This window comes from Theropithecus gelada, chromosome 15, assembly GCF_003255815.1.
Source record: "Theropithecus gelada isolate Dixy chromosome 15, Tgel_1.0, whole genome shotgun sequence".
Classification (NCBI taxonomy): domain Eukaryota; kingdom Metazoa; phylum Chordata; class Mammalia; order Primates; family Cercopithecidae; genus Theropithecus; species Theropithecus gelada.
Genome location: NC_037683.1, coordinates 281,569 through 299,259, shown reverse-complemented (window position 1 = coordinate 299,259; position 17,691 = coordinate 281,569). Strand labels below are relative to the sequence as shown.

At 47.5% G+C, this 17,691-nt stretch overlaps 1 protein-coding gene across 1 annotated transcript in view; it reads left to right on the top strand.

Annotated features, from left to right (window-relative positions):
* Positions 1-17,691, top strand: part of CACNA1B (calcium voltage-gated channel subunit alpha1 B) — a 250,674-nt gene that overhangs the window by 24,294 nt on the left and 208,689 nt on the right. The window contains 3 exon segments of the mRNA XM_025359441.1: positions 13,076-13,167; positions 14,519-14,671; positions 17,342-17,532. Coding sequence (XP_025215226.1) covers positions 13,076-13,167; positions 14,519-14,671; positions 17,342-17,532 — 436 coding nt within the window.

Below are 17,691 nucleotides of genomic sequence, written 5' to 3'. Positions count from 1 at the left end.
TTTTGCTGTTGTTGTTAATATAACATCTACATCTTTAATTTAAGTACCTCAAAGTTATTTTATTTAGGTATTTGTTTAAATGTCAGCAGAGGAGAAACATTTTTCTTTTCTGTTTACAAGAAAGTACTGATTTTCTTACTTCATGACACACACTGCTGCCATCCTGCGATATGCACTGTTAATATTTTGAGCTATTTCTTTCCTTCCAAACTTTTTCTGTGTGTAAGTTTTTTTTTTTTTCTTTTTTTTTTGAGATGGAGTTTCACTCTTGTCACCCAGGCTGGAGTGTAATGGCACGATCTCAGCTCACTGCAACCTCCGCCTCCTGGGTTCAAGCAATTCTCCTGCCTCAGCCTCCCAAGTAGCTGGGATTACAGGCGTGCACCACCATGCCCGCCTAATTTTTGTAGTATTATTAGAGACGGGATTTCACCATGTTGGCCAGGATGGTCTCGAACTCCTGACCTCAGGTGATCCACCCGCCTTGACCTCCCAAAGTGCTGGAATCACAGGCGTGAGCCACTGCGCCCGGCCAGTGTGTAGGTTTTTAAATACACAATTGATATCACCCTCCAGGGCTACTGCAGGCTCCCCGCTCCCGTCGTGGGCAGGCCACCTGGGGCAGCTGTGCCGGCTCGTACAAGATGCAGGGTGAGGGCCCCACGAGGGCTCACTACACACAGATGTCTCAGCATCTGATGTCCCAGCAACCCCCACCGCCGAGTGTCCTCTGAAGAGACGATTTAATATTGTTTTAGGAGTTCTCACCAACATAATAGGACATGAACAGGACATAAGAAAAGAAATAGATAAAATGATCACCTCTGGCAGACAGTGATAAATTCCCAGGAACTTGGTTAAGAACAGAGCTTCCTGAAGTGTTGGTCTGGGACTAACCCAGGATCTCCCAGCAGCCTCAGCATCACCTGGGAGACCATTAGCAAATTCTTGAGGGGGCGGCGGGAGTGGGGGGAGACAGAGGCAGTGCAGTGGCTCACACCTGTAATCATAGCCCTTTGAGAGGCAGAGGTGGGAGGATCGCCTGAGCCCAGGAGTTCAGGATTAGCCTGGGCAACATAGTGAGACAGAACTCGGTCAGATTCCTCTTGTCAAGCATTTAGGTTATTTCCTATTTTGCTTTTGTAGATAAACCAAAACACATACCTGTATCTTTGTATATCTCTTATTTCCTTGGGACAAATGCCTAAAAGTTGAATAACCTTTGTTTCTTTCGTAAATTATACTATTAAAAAACTCTTCACCGGTGGCTCACACCTGTAATCCCTGCACTTTGGGAGGCCGAGGAGGGCGGATCACGGGGTCAAGAGATAGAGACCATTCTGGCCAATATGGTGAAACCCCGTCTCTACTAAAAATCCAAAAAAATTAACTGGTTGTAGTGGTGAGGTGAGCACCTGTAGTCCCAGCTACTCGGGAGGCTGAGGCAGGAGAATCACTTGAACCTGGGCGGCGGAGGTTGCAGTGAGCCGAGATCACACCACTGCACTCCAGCCTGGTGAGAGAGCGAGACTCCGTCTCAAACAAACAAACAAAAACCCTTCACCTTCACATCACTTGGTCATACCCCGCTTTGACTCCTGTGCATCAGTGACGCTCTCTGTCCGTGCCTGTGGTCTCGTTGTGTAGCTTAGAGGAGGGGTTTAATGTCTCATAAGCTAGTCCTGTTCTCCTGGCTTTTCTTTTTTGAATCCTTCTTTAATGTTTTACCTACTTAGTTTTCCAGATAGATTTTGGGATCATTTTGTTGTAGACTCAATAACCCCTGTTGGAATTTTGTTTGATTTATCAGAATCTATAAATTGATTTCAGGAGAATCAAATTTAGAAATAAATATACTGTCTGCCCATCCAGGAATGTAGTATGTATTAAAATTTATTCAGCTCGGCCGGGCGCGGTGGCTCAAGCCTGTAATCCCAGCACTTTGGGAGGCTGAGACGGGCGGATCACGAGGTCAGGAGATCGAGACCATCCTGGCTAACACGGTGAAACCCCATCTCTACTAAAAAATACAAAAAACTAGCCGGGCGAGGTGGCGGGCGCCTGTAGTCCCAGCTACTCGGGAGGCTGAGGCAGGAGAATGGCGTAAACCCGGGAGGCGGAGCTTGCAGTGAACTGAGATCCGGCCACTGCACTCCAGCCTGGGCGACAGAGCCAGACTCCGTCTCCAAAAAAAAAAAAAAAAAAAAAAATTTATTCAGCTCTCCTTCTTTATTTTTGTAAATAGATTTTGTAGTTTCTTTATAAAGGTCACCTGCACTGTTAAAGCCATTCCTAAGTGGTTTGTATTGATTGGCGGCATTTCGATTGAGGCATTTATTTCATTGCATTTCCTGGCTGTCCGTGTCTGGTGTCACTGCTGGCTTCTGGTGTTTGTCCATCCATCAGGCTGCTGGTTCTGGGCGCCAGGGCACACCCCTTCTGGGTAGAGCTGGGCAGCACGCTTTGTTTGCTGATGGGCTTGGAGCAAGTTTTGGTTGTGATTACAGTACCTGGACGTTGCTTCTCCTGCCAGTTTTTTCCTTTCTGTCATTGGTTTGATCTCATCATCCTGCACTTTTGAGTTTTATGCTGCTTTCTGTCTTTTCTGGAAGTCAGGAGGGGCACACGAACCAGAAGGAAGCTTTTCAAGCTGATGCTCTGGACCGTTGGGGCTCACAACTTGGGTGAGCATCAGAATCACCCATAAGACGTGTTAAAACCCAGAGTGCCGGACCCTGCCCTCTGATTTCTGAGTTCTTTCTGGGAAAGAATTAGCATTTCTTTACATATATAAATATATAATAGTATTTGTCTCTCCTTTTTTTTTTTTTTTTTTTTGAGAGACAGGGTCTTACTCTGTTGCTCTGTTGCCCAGGCCAGAGTGCAGTGGCGCGATCATGGCTCACTGCAGCCTCAACCTCCTGGGCTCAAGCCATCCTCCCACCTTAGCCTCCTGAGGGTGGAACGGAAGGTGTTTGCCACCATGCCTGACTACTTAAAATTTTTTTTTTTTTTTTTGTAGAGATGGGTCTCACTATGTTGCCCAGGCTAGTCTTGAACTCCTGGGCTCAGGCGATCCTCCCACCTCTGCCTCTCAAAGGGCTATGATTACAGGTGTGAGCCACTGCACTGCCTCTGTCTCCCCCCACTCCCGCCGCCCCCTCAAGAATTTGCTAATGGTCTCCCAGGTGATGCTGAGGCTGCTGGGAGATCCTGGGTTAGTCCCAGACCAACACTTCAGGAAGCTCTGTTCTTAACCAAGTTCCTGGGAATTTATCACTGTCTGCCAGAGGTGATCATTTTATCTATTTCTTTCCTTATGTCCTGTTCATGTCCTATTATGTTGGTGAGAACTCCTAAAACAATATTAAATGAGAATTATGGTGATACTTCTTATTTTGTTATCTGACTTGAAGAAAATCCTTCATGATAAATGTGGGTTTGTTAGTACTCTTGAGAATGGATTTTGTCCATAGAAAATATTTTTCAGAAACCACTTTAGTTTCTAAATGTCAACGTTCCATTTTTTAAAGTTAGAAATTCAAAAATGTTGGGTTTTTAAAAGCTTTTAGGGGCCGGGCGCAGTGGCTCACGCCTGTAATCCCAGCACTTTGGGAGGCCAAGGCGGGTGGATCACGAGGTCAGGAGTTTGAAACCAGCCTAGCCCACATGTTCCACCCTCAGGAGGCTAAGGTGGGAGGATGGGTTGAGCCGAGGAGGTTTAGTCTACAGTGAGCCATGATCGCACCACTGCACTCCAGCCTGAGCAACAGAGCGGCAGAGCAGGACCCTGTAGCTGGGATTACAGGTGCACACCACCATGCCTGGGTCTACTAAAAATACAAAAATTAGCCAGACATGATAGTGCGCACCTGTAGTCCCGGCTACTTGGGAGGCTGAGGCAGGAGAATCACTTAAACCCGGGAGGCGGAGGTTGTGGTTAGCCGAGATTATGCCACTACACTCCAGCCTGGGTGACAGAGTGAGACTCTGTCTCAAAAAAAAAAAAAAAAAAAGCAAAAAAAAAAAAAACTTTTAGATTCAACTTATGAAAAATTGTATTTGTACATTTAGCAATTTTAAACATTCATTTTCAAGAAGATTCTAAGAAATGCTTTATCCTATTTTATAAACTTAGACATTTAAATTTTTGTTTATAAATTTACTGTAACTAGACCTTCCTAAGTACTTAAGTATTGTATACTGAATAAATTAAAGTGTAAATATGGTGAATCTATAAATTTGCTTAAATGGTTCAATAGTTTCTATAAATTTATTAGGTTTTCAGCTTAAAATCACAAGTCTCAATCAGTTCCATTGCATAGTTTAAATTCGAATCCCAGGGCCAATGTGATGCTAAATACAGCTTCATATGGTCTGATAAGTTCTCCATCATAACTCAAAAAATATTAATTCAGACAATCTGATTTCCGCAAACATTGCTGCATTTAATTCTCAGCCTTCCTGGGGTTAAATATGCTGGTCCGCTGAAGACACTGTCCCCTCCTGACAAGTGAATGGAGGTGCCTTGCCCTTGCCCTCTCTGGACTGCCCCATCACGTTTGCTGGCTGGAATGGCTGCAATGCAGACCAGATTTTTTCCTGAAAAATACTGGTGGACTATGGCAAGGGCCTCTCCACTCAGACCCTGGAGGCCTCAGAGACCCAGTAGGCTGCAGTTAGGCTGTAATTTATTCCAGAGGCTGCTTACGCCACTTGAGTGGATTTTGTGGTTTTTTTGGCTCTCAAGATTATAGAAATGTCCAGCCTGGGTCTAAACACCTTTGAATTCTTCGTTAAAAAGGAAGAGTTGTTTTCCGGCCCCAGGGGATCATAGCAACTCCTCCTTGTTAAAATGCGTTTCTGTCTTTCATGTCTTTGCTTGCCAGGACGACTCCTAAGGCCACTTTGCTGACATTTCAGCATTTGTCAGAGAGCATCCCGGTGCCTGGGAGACAGAAAAGCTGTAAGGTGAAGGGAGAGAGAGACTTTTCCTCCTATGTAATTTGTCTTTCTTGGGAATGGAATTGGGGCTTTTCAGGAGCTGTTCACTGTCTGGGTCATCTGTGTTTCCAGTCTCAGTCTTGCTGACTCCATGCCTGTGTGTTGTCTTATTGAACATACGTGTTCCCCTGCATGCCTCTGTGATGTCTGATTTAACATACGTGTTCCCCTGCATCCCCGTGTGATGTCTTATTTAACACACATGTTCCCCTGCATGCCTCTGTGATGTCTTATTGAACACACGTGTTCCCCTGCATGCCTCTGTGATGTCTTTTTTTTTTTGAGACGGAGTCTCGCTCTGTCGCCCAGGCTGGAGTGCAGTGGCCGGATCTCAGCTCACTGCAAGCTCCGCCTCCCGGGTTCACACCGTTCTCCTGCCTCAGCCTCCCGAGTAGCTGGGACTACAGGCGCCGCCACCACGCCTGGCTAATTTTTTTGTATTTTTTAGTAGAGACGGGGTTTCACTGTGTTAGCCAGGATGGTCTCCATCTCCTGACCTCGTGATCTGCCCGTCTCAGCCTCCCAAAGTGCTGGGATTACAGGCTTGGTGATGTCTTATTTAACATACGTGTTTCTCTGCCTCCCCGTGTGATGCCTTATTTAACATATGTGTTCCTCTGCATCCCCGTGTGATGTCTTATTTAACATGCGTGTTCATCTGCATCCCCGTGTGATGTCTTATTTAACATACGTGTTCCTCTGTGTGCTCCCCTGGTCTGCATTTCTCTGTACATTGGGAGTTAGCTTGGGACATTTTTCTTAGACAACTAAAATATTACCGATGTGGTTGAAGTCTTCTGAATACAGTCCCCCAGTCAGATTCTCTTCTCTTTCTCTTTTCTCTCCCTGTGGGAGCAGGTGTCCTGATTTGTGTTTGTCCTGCCAGGGCATGTGGGTGTGTGGACACTCCACCTTTCGCTGTGTATTTATATCCATAAATAATGTAGCCTGTGAGTGTGTCTGTGTATTCACACACAGATATATGGTTATTTCACAGCTAGCCTCTACCCCTCAACATTATTTTAAACATTTTTCCATGTTAATATGCACAGGCTTATTTAGTTTTTCATGCTTGTTCATTTTTAACTGTGGAATAATATTCCATTGTGTGCATATGCCACAATTAATTTTTCCTCTCTTCTTGTGAAAGGCATTTTTATTTTCCTTTCTTACCGTTACAAACAGGGATGCGAATGTGCCTGGGATGTGGTTAGAAGTGGTTTCCTGAATCCTAGGGATGCTCATTTAAAAATTTCCTAGAAGTAGCCAAATACTCTCCGAAGCGATTCTACAGTTCTTTCTTCTAACACATCACCACGCTTTAACACTGTGTGCTAAACTAAGGTGTGAAGTGGCAGCTCTTTGTTACTTTAATCTGGATTTCTCTGATTGCCAATCATTTTGAGCATCTTCTTCCCCCTTGTAGTTTGTTGATTTTTCTGATTGGTTATTTGTATATTTCATATGAATTTGTAGACATTTTTTCTACATTCAGAAAACCAATTCTTTTTCATTTTCTTTATGCTGTCTTTTTTTTTTTTTTTTTTGAGACAGAGTCTCGCTCTGTCACCCAGGCTGGAGTGCAGTGGCGCAATCTCGGCTCACTGCAAGCTCTGCCTCCTGGGTTCACGCCATTCTCCTGCCTCAGCCTCCCAAGTAGCTGGGACTATAGGCACCCACCACCTCGCCCGCCTAATTTTTTGTATTTTTAGTAGAGATGGGGTTTCACCGTGTTAGCCAAGATGGTCTCGATCTCCTGACCTCATGATCCGCCCACCTTGGCCTCCCAAAGTGCTGGGATTACAGGCGTGAGCCACTGCGCCCGGCTATGCTGTCTTTTATGGTACGGTTTAATTTTATTGTAGTCACATTTATTAATCTATTGCTTTAGTCTCAAGTCATCCTTCCTTACCACACCATCACAGAGCTGTTCTCTTGTATTTTTTTGCAGCTTTAAAGTTTGCTTTCTATGCTTAGGTCTTTGATACACCTGGAATGTATTTGCGATTGGTACTCCCTCTTTTTGCCTATGGGTGACCTGGTTTTCCAACATCGTTTGGCGGCTGCTCCACCCTTTCTCCCTGATTTGGAATGGTGCCACTGCCTTTGTCAAACACCAGGTTTCATACATCAGGCCTGTTTGTGGCTCTTGATCTGCCCCATGCCTTCCCTGTCCAATCCCCAGAGTATTAATTATTTTAGCTTCACAGGAAGTCTTGGGGACTGAAGCAAGAGCTGATTTCCTGGTTTGTTCTTCAGCATCGCTTGACTGTTCATGGCCCTTGGCTTGTCCATATGGATGTAAAGATGAGCTTGTTAAGTTCCACCATGGCTCTGCTGAAGTCTTTTTAAAAAACAGCTTTACTGAGGCCGGGCGCGGTGGCTCACACCTGTAATCCCAGCACTTTGGGAGGCCGAAGCGGGTGGATCATCTGAGGTCAGGAGTTCAAGACCAGCCTGGCCAACATGGTGAAACCCTGTCTGTACTAAAGATACAAAAATTAGCCGGGTGTGGTGGCACATGCCTGTAATCCCAGCTACTCAGGAGGCTGAGGCAGGAGAATCGCTTGAATCCGGGAGGTGGAGGTTACAGTGAGCCAAGATGGCGCCACTGCACTCCAGCCTCCGTTGACAGAGTGAGACGCTGTGTCAAAAAAAAAAAAAAAAGGCTTTACTGAGATATAACTTCACACAGCATACAGTTTTCCCATTTGAAGTGTACAAGTCAGTGGTTTTGGCATATTAAATTTTTAATTTTTACAAATTGTGGTAAAATATGTATAAAATGAAGTTTTCTGTTTTAACCTTTTTTTTTTTTTTTTTTTTTGAGACAGAGTTTCGCTCTTGTTGCCCAGGCTGGAGTGCAATGGTGTGATCTCAGCTCACCGCAACCTCTGCCTTCCGGGTTCCAGCGATTCTGTGGCCTCAGCCTTCTGAGTAGCTGGGATTACAGGCATGCGCCACCACGTCCGGCTAATTTTGTATTTTTAGTAGACTCGGGGTTTCTCCATGTTGGTCAGGCTTGTCTCAAACTCCCGACCTCAGGTGATCCACCCGCCCTGGCCTCCCAAAATGTTGGGATGACAGACGTGAGCCACTGCGCCTGGCCTTGCAATTTCCAAATTTTTTATTGCCCCAAACAGAAACTTAGTACCTATTAAGCAATAACTCCTCACTTCCCTTCCTTCAGCCTTGGGTTAGTGCTAATTTACTTACTGTGTCTATGAATTTGCCTATTCCAGGTACCTCATGTAAGTGGGATCGTACGTTATTTGCCCTTTTGTGTCTGGATTATTTCACTTAGAACAATGTTACCCAAGTTCATCCATGCTGCAGCAAATGCAGCATTAGAGCTTCGTGCCTTTTGTGGAGAATAGTTATTCACGTGCGTGCGCCACATTGTGTGCACACATTCTTCAGGCGATAGACATTTGTGTTCTTCCCGTCTTCCAGTTACTATGAGTGACGCTGCTATGCGCGTTGGTGTATGAGTGTCTGATTGAGTCCTGCTTTCAATTCTTGTGGATATATAGCTAGAAGGGGAATTGCTGGATCATATGTTAATTCTATGTTTAACATTTTTTTTTCATTTTTAGTTTTTTTCGAGACGGAGTCTCACTCTGTGGTCCAGGCTGGAGTACAGTGGCACGATCTCAGCTCACTGCAACTTCCACCTCTTGAGTTCAAGCGATTCTTGTGCCTCAGCCTCCCAAGTGGTTGGGATTACAGGCCCCCATCACCAGTCCAGGCTAATTTTTGTGTTTTTAGTAGAGACGGGGTTTCACCATGTTGGCCAGGCTGGTCTCGAACTCCTGACCTCAGGTGATCTGCCTGCTTCGGCCTCCCAAAGTGTTGGGATTACAGGCATGAGCCACTGCGCCCAACCTATGTTTAACTTTTTGAATAACCTTCAAATTGTTTTCCACAGTGGCTGCACTGGTGTACACTCCCCCCAGCAACACACGAGGGCTCCGATTTCTCCACATCCTTGCCAACATTTGTTGTTTTCTGTTTATTTTTGATAGTAGCTACTTTTTTTTTTTTGAGATGGAGCCTTGCTCTGTTACCCATGCTGGAGTGCAGTGCCATGATCTTTGCTCACTGCAACCTCTGCCACCTGGGTTTAAGCAATTCTCATGCCTCAGCCTCCTGAGTTGTTGGGATTTTTTTTTTTTTTTTTTTTTTTTGAGACAGAGTCTCGCTCTGTCGCCCAGGCTGGAGTGCAGTGGCGCGATCTCAGCTCACTGCAAGCTCCGCCTCCCGGGTTCACGCCATTCTCCTGCCTCAACCTCCCGAGTAGCTGGGACTACAGGCGCCCACCACCTCGCCCGGCTAGTGTGTTTGTATTTTTTTAGTAGAGACGGGGTTTCACCGTGTTAGCCAGGATGGTCTCAATCTCCTGACCTCGTGATCCGCCCGTCTCGGCCTCCCAAAGTGCTGGGATTACAGGCTTGAGCCACCACGCCCGGCCCTGAGTTGTTGGGATTACAGGCGCCCATCACCATGCCTGGCTAATTTTTGTATTTTTAGTAGAGATGGCATTTCACCATGTTGGCCAGGCTGGTTTTGAACTCCTGACCCCAGGTGATCCTCATGCTTCGGCCTCCCAAGGTGTTGGAATTACAGCTGTGAGCCACTGCGCCCGGCCAATAATAGCTATCTTAGTGGGTATGAAGTGGCATTTCATTGTGGTTTTGATGTTTACTTCAAATGATTGAAGTAAATGATTGAAGTAAACATCAAACTCCTGATGATTAGTGATGTTGAGCATCTTTTCATGCACCTGTTGGCCATTTGTGTATCTTCTTTGGAATAATGTTCATTCAAGTCCTTTGCCCATTTTAAAATTGAGTTGTTTTTGTTGTTGTTGAGTTGTAGGAGTGTTTGTGTTTTCTGGATATTAATCCCTTATTAGATACATGATTTCAGATACTTTCTCCCATTCTGTAGGCTTCTTTTCACTTTTCGATAGTGTCCTCTGATGCAGCAGCCCTCAACCTTGATGGCTCCAGGGACTGGTTTCATGGAAGACAATTTTTCCACAGACCAGAGGTCAGGGCAATGGTTTTGGGATGATTCAAGTGCGTTATTACTTTTATTGTGCACTTGATTTCTATTATTGTTACATTGTGATATATGATGAAATAATTACACAACTCTCCATAATATAGAGTCAGTGGGAGCCCCGAGATTATTGTCCTGCAACTAGACGGTCCCATCTGGGGGTGATGGGTCAGTGACAGATCATCAGGCGTTAGATTCTCATGAGGAACTGCAGCCGAGATCCCTCACATGTGCAGTTCACAACAGGGTTCGTGCTCCTATGAGAATCTAATACCACCGCCGATCTGACAGGAGGCGGAGCTCAGGCAGTAACGCTCACCCGCTGCCACCTCCTGCAGAGTGGCCTGATTCCTAACAGGCCACAGAGCGGTACTGGTCTGTGGCCTGAGGGTTGGGGACCCTTGCTCTGATGCACAAAACTTTTTACTTTTGATGAAGTTCAATTTAATCTATTTTTTCTTTTATCGCCTGTGCTCTTGGTGTCATATCCAAGAAATTATTGCCCAATCCAATGTTATGAATATTTCTCTCTATGTTTCTCCGAAGAGTTTTCTAGTCTTCTCTCTTATATTTAGATCTTTGATCCATTTTGAGTTACTTTCTGTATTTGGTGTAAGGTGAGGGTCCAACTTTATTCTGGCTGGTTGTTGAAAAGATCATTCTTTCTCCACTTAATGGCCTTGGTCCCTTTGTTGAAAACCAGTTGACATATATGTGAGGGCTTATTTCTGGGTTATTATTCTATTCCGTTGATCTAGTTAGTTTTACGTTTTCTACCTTTTCTACTTGTTTTTGTTTAATAGTTTACCCTTTTTATCTGAACAAAATTCCTCTTTCAATAGTTGATCCTGTTGAATGTCTTCCGTAGCACTGGGCTTCCTCAGGTAACTTGGAATTTTGGTTTGAATAGAAGGCTTTTTATTGTCCTTTTTTAAAAATTTCGTTATATTTATCTTTTATTTATTTATTTATTTATCTGTTTGAGATGGAGTCTCGCTCTGTTGCCCAGGCTGGAGTGCAATGGCGCAATCTCGGCTCACTTCAACCTCTGCCTCCCAGGCTCAAGCAATTCTCCTGCCTCAGCCTCCCAAGTAGCTGGAATTACAGGCACGTGCTTTTTGTGCTCAGCTAGTTTTTTTTTTTTTTTTTTTGTAGAGATGGGGTTTCACCATGTTGGTCAGGCTGGTCTCGAACTCCTAACCTCAGGGGATCCACCTGCCTTGGCCTCCCAAAGTGCTGGGATTATAGGCGTGAGCCACTGTGCCCGGCCGATATTTATCTTATTTTTGACCCCCAGCTCTGTTGCAGATTTTGTCTGTCACTGCTATGTGTTTGGAGCAGGTGGTCACAAAGCCTTCACCAAGAATTCTGGATGTGCTTTAGAGGCAGAGCCAGCAGGATTGTTGGTGAACTGGATGTGGCATATGAGAGAAGGACCGGAGTCAGGGATGAAGCTTCAGGTTTGGTTTAAACAATAGGTGACTGGTGTGATCCACTGACGGGAACAAAGGGGAAGGAGCAGGACTGGAAGTAAGAATAGAAAGTTTCTTAGTCATTGTGATGTAACAACTCTGAACTTTAGAAAAAAGGTACATGTGGGCCAGGCGCGGTGGCTCAAGCCCGTAATCCCAGCACTTTGGGAGGCCGAGACAGGCGGATCATGAGGTCAGGAGATCGAGACCAGCCTGGCTAACACGGTGAAACCCCGTCTCTACTAAAAAATACAAAAAACTAGCCGGGCGAGGTGGCGGCGCCTGTAGTCCCAGCTACTCAGGAGGCTGAGGCAGGAGAATGGCGTAGACCCAGGAGGTGGAGCTTGCAGTGAGCTGAGATCTGGCCACTGCACTCCAGCCTGGGCGACAGAGTGAGACTCCCTCTCAAAAAAAAAAAAAAACAATAAAATAAAAAAAAAAAAGAAAAAAGGTACATGTTTTATACTTATGTTAAAGTAAAAAAAAAAAGAATTCTTTAGTTATGTAATGTTTCATATGCTTTTTAAAATACCCATATGGGACTGTTAAAAAGGCAGTTGGATATATGAGCCTAGAACTCCAGGTCTGGGTTAAAGATGTACATTTGGGAATAATAGACATACATGATACTCAAAGCCGCTGGGAAGCTCCTATATGGAATGAGGCTTGGGGCACCCAAGGTTTGAATCTCTGGCAGAGAAGGCAAAGCTGGCAAAAGAAACTAAGAAGGAGCCCCCAGGGAGTGGGAGGAAAACAGCAGAGAGTTGACCTGAGGCAAGAGACCACACCCTTTAAAGGAGACTTGACCATTAGAATTGGTCAGAGGAAGGCTTGACGTAGCATTTCAGTGGAGAGGTGGGTGAGAGCCTGGCTGGAGGCTGGAGAAAGCTAACGAGAGGCCGCAAGGTAAGGAAGTGGAGAGACTGAGGATTGACACCATCCGTGAGTTCTGATGGGAAGGGAACAGAGAAATGCTCTGTGGTAGAAGGCAGATATGGGATCTTTAGTTTTGTTCTTAAGATGGGAGATACTAAGATATGTTTTTATGCTGATAGAACTGACCACAGTGGCTTCCTCATTCCACCTTCCCAATACCCCACTTCCACGTCTTCCTGAGATAAGGGAAAGAACGGTGGTATTTGGGGGTCAGTTCAGGAGTCCCTCAGGCTCCATCCTGCTCCTGCTCTCAGTCACCACTGCCTCTCAGAAGGCAGCTTGAAGTGCAGCTGGGGTTGGTTTGGGGATATGGGTCAGGCTTAAACTCAATTGGTGGACAGATTTCCTGCCATGCCAGGGGCCAAGTGTCTATTCAGAGATGGTGCCTTTGAACGGGAGGTTTGGTCATGTGGGTGATGGTGAACATTCCTGCGAGAGCTTCTGGATTCAGTTCCTGCCTGCTGTCACCTGGCGAGCCGCTCTGTGCTGGCCCTGTGGTTGGACATGTGGGGACACAGGACCCCGGTGCTGGGAGCAGTGTCCTCTTCCAGACTCACTGTGGAAACCTTTACTTCCCTTCTTCTCCTTGTTCCTGCCAGGATCCTTGCCACGGCTGGAACTGACTTCGACCTGCGAACACTGAGGGCTGTGCGTGTGCTGAGGCCCCTAAAGCTGGTGTCTGGGATTCCAAGTGAGTCCAGCGAAGATAGGCCCAAGCCTGCCTGGAACAACCACCTCCTCTCGTACCCTCACCATGGACACGGCCATGGCTACAGTTTGGCTTTGGTGACTTGACTCTGAGCTTGTCCCTTTTGACCCCAGGGAACCAGGCAGGAGGAAGGGAGGAGCAGGCCTGTTTTGGCCTGTCCCGCCCTCCATGAAAGCCCACAGGGTGATGCTGTTATTTGACCCTGACCTGGCTTCCCGAGATGGAAGCTTTGTTCCTTCTCACGTACTCTGTCACATTTCATCACTTTGCTTCTTTTACTGAGGTTAAAGAATGGATGAGAGGTTGACCAAGGTGGTGCGGAAGGATGCCTGAGAAAATGTGCAAAGGCTGCAAAGGGCCACTTGTCTCTTGGCTCAGTCTTGGCAGAGTCACTGGGGACTGAGGCCAGCCTTAAGACATGCTCCTGAAGTGGGCTGCCCACAGAGCCTGCCACGAGCAGGAGGATGGCCAGGGTGACCTCGTGAGCCAGTGACCACCTGGACCCCTATTCCTTCAGCCCAGTGGAAGTCTGGTTTTAGGTTTACCTAAGGGCCTGAGTGGACATGGAACTAGTGCTTTGTCCTCCAGAGGCCACTGAGGGAAGACCAGTGATTGGCTCCCTGTTCTGCCCTGAGACGCTGCCAGGCAAGGGTTCTGGCCCATATCCAAGTGCTGGGGCCAGGCTGCAAGGGGAGGGGTCAAGGGTTACAGGCTCCTCTGCCCAGTTCCTCACATGCTGTATAGCCAGTGGCAGAACTTTCCCAGGGGCAGGTCTTTTTGCCTCACTTTCTCCCAAGGAGTTGGGTCTGTTAGGAATCTCCCCCAAGATCCCCTGCTCTTCTCTCCCAGGATCCCCTGCCCTTCCCTCCCAGGGTCCCCTGCTCTTCCCTCCCAGGATCCCCTGCTCTTCCCTCCCAGGATCCTCTGTTCTTTCCTCTCAGGATGTCCTCTGATTCGGCTCTTCCTTCTCAGGGTTTCATTCTCTTTCGGGATTCTCTGTTCTTGCCCCACCCTGAGCCCCACTCCCCACCTCAGATTTCATAACTTGACACCCACACATCCCACTCCTCTGCCTACTTAGAGACACTTCTCAGTCACCTTCTCTCTAGGACCTTATGCTTTGTCCCTAGGACTCTCAGCTCTGCCCTACACAAGCACTCTCTGCCCCTCTGCGCCTTCAGGGGCTTTAGCTCTGTCCTTTGACCTTGCAAGCACTCACTGCTTAGTACCTTGCTGTCCCTGCTAGGTTCCTGCTGTTCTGTCCATGCCCCGACCCAACTCCTTGCCCTACCCTGCCCACATTGCTTCCTGACCTGCCCTGTTCTGGCTCCAGGTTTGCAGGTGGTGCTCAAGTCCATCATGAAGGCCATGGTTCCACTCCTGCAGATCGGGCTGCTTCTCTTCTTTGCCATCCTCATGTTTGCCATCATTGGCCTGGAGTTCTACATGGGCAAGTTCCACAAGGCCTGCTTCCCCAACAGCACAGGTGAGGCCAGGCAGCACCCTCCAGCACAGGCGAGTGCCACAGATGCGTTCATCCAGGAGATGGGCACTGTTCTGGGTGCTAGAGGGGCCTTCTTGGTGCCAGATACATGAGGTGGAGCTGACATTCTAGTGGGGGACATAGACAATAGCCTGATAAACACAAGTAAATAAACAAACACAGAAATATAGTAATTATCGATTGTAGTAACTTTTGGGAAGAAAACAAAAAGGTATTTGAACTAGAATAATTTGGGGCCTACTTTATGGAGGGGCCCAGGAGGCCACTCTGCCAAGGTGACCGTCGAGCAGCTTCTTAATGCAGGGAGATGGGAGCCGTGTGGCCACCTGAGCAGAACTTTTTTTTTTTTTTTTGAAACGGAGTCTCGCTCTGTCGCCCAGGCTGGAGTGCAGTGGCCGGATCGCAGCTCACTGCAAGCTCCGCCTCCCGGGTTTACGCCGTTCTCCTGCCGCAGCCTCCCGAGTAGTGGGACTACAGGCGCCTGCCACCTCGCCCGGCTAGTTTTTTGTATTTTTTTTAGTAGAGATGGGGTTTCACCATGTTAGTCAGGATGGTCTTGATCTCCTGACCTCGTGATCCGCCTGTCTTGGCCTCCCAAAGTGCTGGGATTACAGGCGTGAGCCACCGCGCCCGGCCCTGAGCAGAACTTTAGTTACCAGGAGTATGAGGTGCAAAGGCCTATGGTGCGGAGCAGGGACAACGAGAGGAATCATGTGGGCTCCATGGCCCTGTCTTATTCTGAGAGAAACGGGAAGACAGTGGAGCACTTTGAGCGAGATGTGGCATCTTCTGATCATTCGCGCTGCTCTTGGGAGGCAAAGGCAGAAACAGAGTTGAGGAGAAGATCTCAATCCAGCAGAGGTGATGGTGGCTGGGGCCAGGCTGGGTGTTGTGGCAGAGGTGGTTAAAATGGGTCAAATTATGGGTGTATTTGTAGGTAAAGCCAACAGAATTTTCTGAGAGTCTGTATGTGGGGGTAAGAGAAAGAGAAGAGTTAAGGATGAAGCTAAGGTTTGTGGCTTGAACCACAAACTTATTAAAGGAGAAAACCTAGCCGGGCAGTGGCTCACCTACAGTCCCAGAACTTTTAGAAAAAGGTTTTACTAGAATTTAGATCATTTATGATTTAAAAAAAAAACATTTAATCCAACTGTAAATAAAAGAGAATTTTCTTAAATTCCCGCAGATTTCCTGCAAACATCATACCCCACTGTAAGCCTTGAGAATTTTCCCTTTACCTTTTACAATCAAGAACAAAGCAAGTCGCTTCTAGTCCACATAGCATTTGTAGTCATGGCCAGGTCATGAGACAAGAAAAAGAAGAAAAAGTTAAAAAAAAAAAAGAACTGGAAAGGAGGAGATGAAACTCATTGTTCCTAGTCTTCTTTACCGGCACTTATCAAGATATTTGGATGGAGAGGAATAAGCTTAGGTAGTCAGTTTTGCCTTCTAAACCTGGGAGTATTTGCTTTCCATCTGAGCAACTCCTCAAAATTTCTCCTATGTTGATAGATATTTTCATGTTGTTATACTTTTTTTTTTTTTTTCATTTGAGACGGAGCCTCACTCTGTTACCCAGGCTGGAGTGCAGTGGTGCAATCTTGGCTCACTGCAGCCTCCGCCTCCCAGATTCCAGCAATTCTCCTACTTCAGCCTCCTGAGTAGCTGGGATTACAGGCGCGTGCCACCACGCCCGGCTAGTTTTTGCATTTTAGTAGAGACAGGATTTTACCATGTTGCCCAGGCTGGTCTTGAACTCCTGAGCTCAGGCAATCTGCCCACCTCAGCCTCCCAAAGTGCTGGGATTATAGGCGTGAGCCACCGTGCCCGGCCTACATTTTTTAAAAATATTTTTTTCCTGCCTTTCATTGAGATTTTTGAGAGTGAAGGGGGTAAACGTGCTGCTTGCTATCTTGTTCCAGAGATTAGCAGTGGTTTTCTGGTTTTTCTTTAACCCCTCTTTCTGTGGTCCCTGGCTGCCTGCTAGGTTTCAGCACAGTGGAAGGATGTCCGCCCTGTAGGGTCAGTGCAACGAGACCTGGGCCAGGAGGTCTCCAGCCACCCTCTGGGCACATCTTCGGTTGGTTCCAGATCATCCTGCCTGACAGGCACCAGACTGCACAGCGGCTGAGTCCAGCTTGGGACTGGCCAAGGGCCTCAGGTCAAATCTGCGTGTCAGGAGGATCTTGCTGGCAGTTTGGCTGTGAGGGAGAGGAACGGTCGGGGTGGCGGTTTGGCTGTGAGGGAGAGGAACGGTCGGGGTGACAGTTTGGCTGTGAAGGTGGCGGTTTGGCTGTGAGGGAGAGGAACGGTCGGGGTGCTGGGAAGAATGGGAGGTTAGGAGTTTGTTGTTTTTGGTTTTAAGATGAATGGGCTGTGAGCCTGTTTAAGTGATGGTGGGCAGGTTTCAGTAGGGAGGGAGAAGCCGGCCGTTACTCCCTGAGCTGGTCGCTCCTGAGCTCAGGGAGGGGCAGCAAGAGGCGATGCCTGACGTAGGTTCGAGGAGGAACGGTGGGAAGTTGAGGGAGGGCTTCTGTTGGTGCCTGGTGCCTGCCCACCTGCTGTGAGCTCTCCGGAGCCCAGGAATCCTGGTGCGGATTGGAGGGCTTGGTATTTCTGAGCTCAGGGTCTGCTTCGTTCTCCTCCTTGCAGATGCAGAGCCCGTGGGTGACTTCCCCTGTGGCAAGGAGGCCCCAGCCCGGCTGTGCGAGGGCGACACTGAGTGCCGGGAGTACTGGCCAGGACCCAACTTCGGCATCACCAACTTTGACAACATCCTGTTTGCCATCTTGACGGTGTTCCAGTGCATCACCATGGAGGGCTGGACTGACATCCTCTACAACGTGAGTGGCATCGTGGCCCTGGGCCTGAGGGTGGGTCCTGGACCTTCTGAGCTGGTGCCTCTGGGGGTCCATTTAGGGGGGCCCTTCTGACGTCAGAGCCTCTGCCCAGCCCTAGGCTCCTCCCTGCACCCCTAGGATGAAATACAGGCTCCTTCCGGC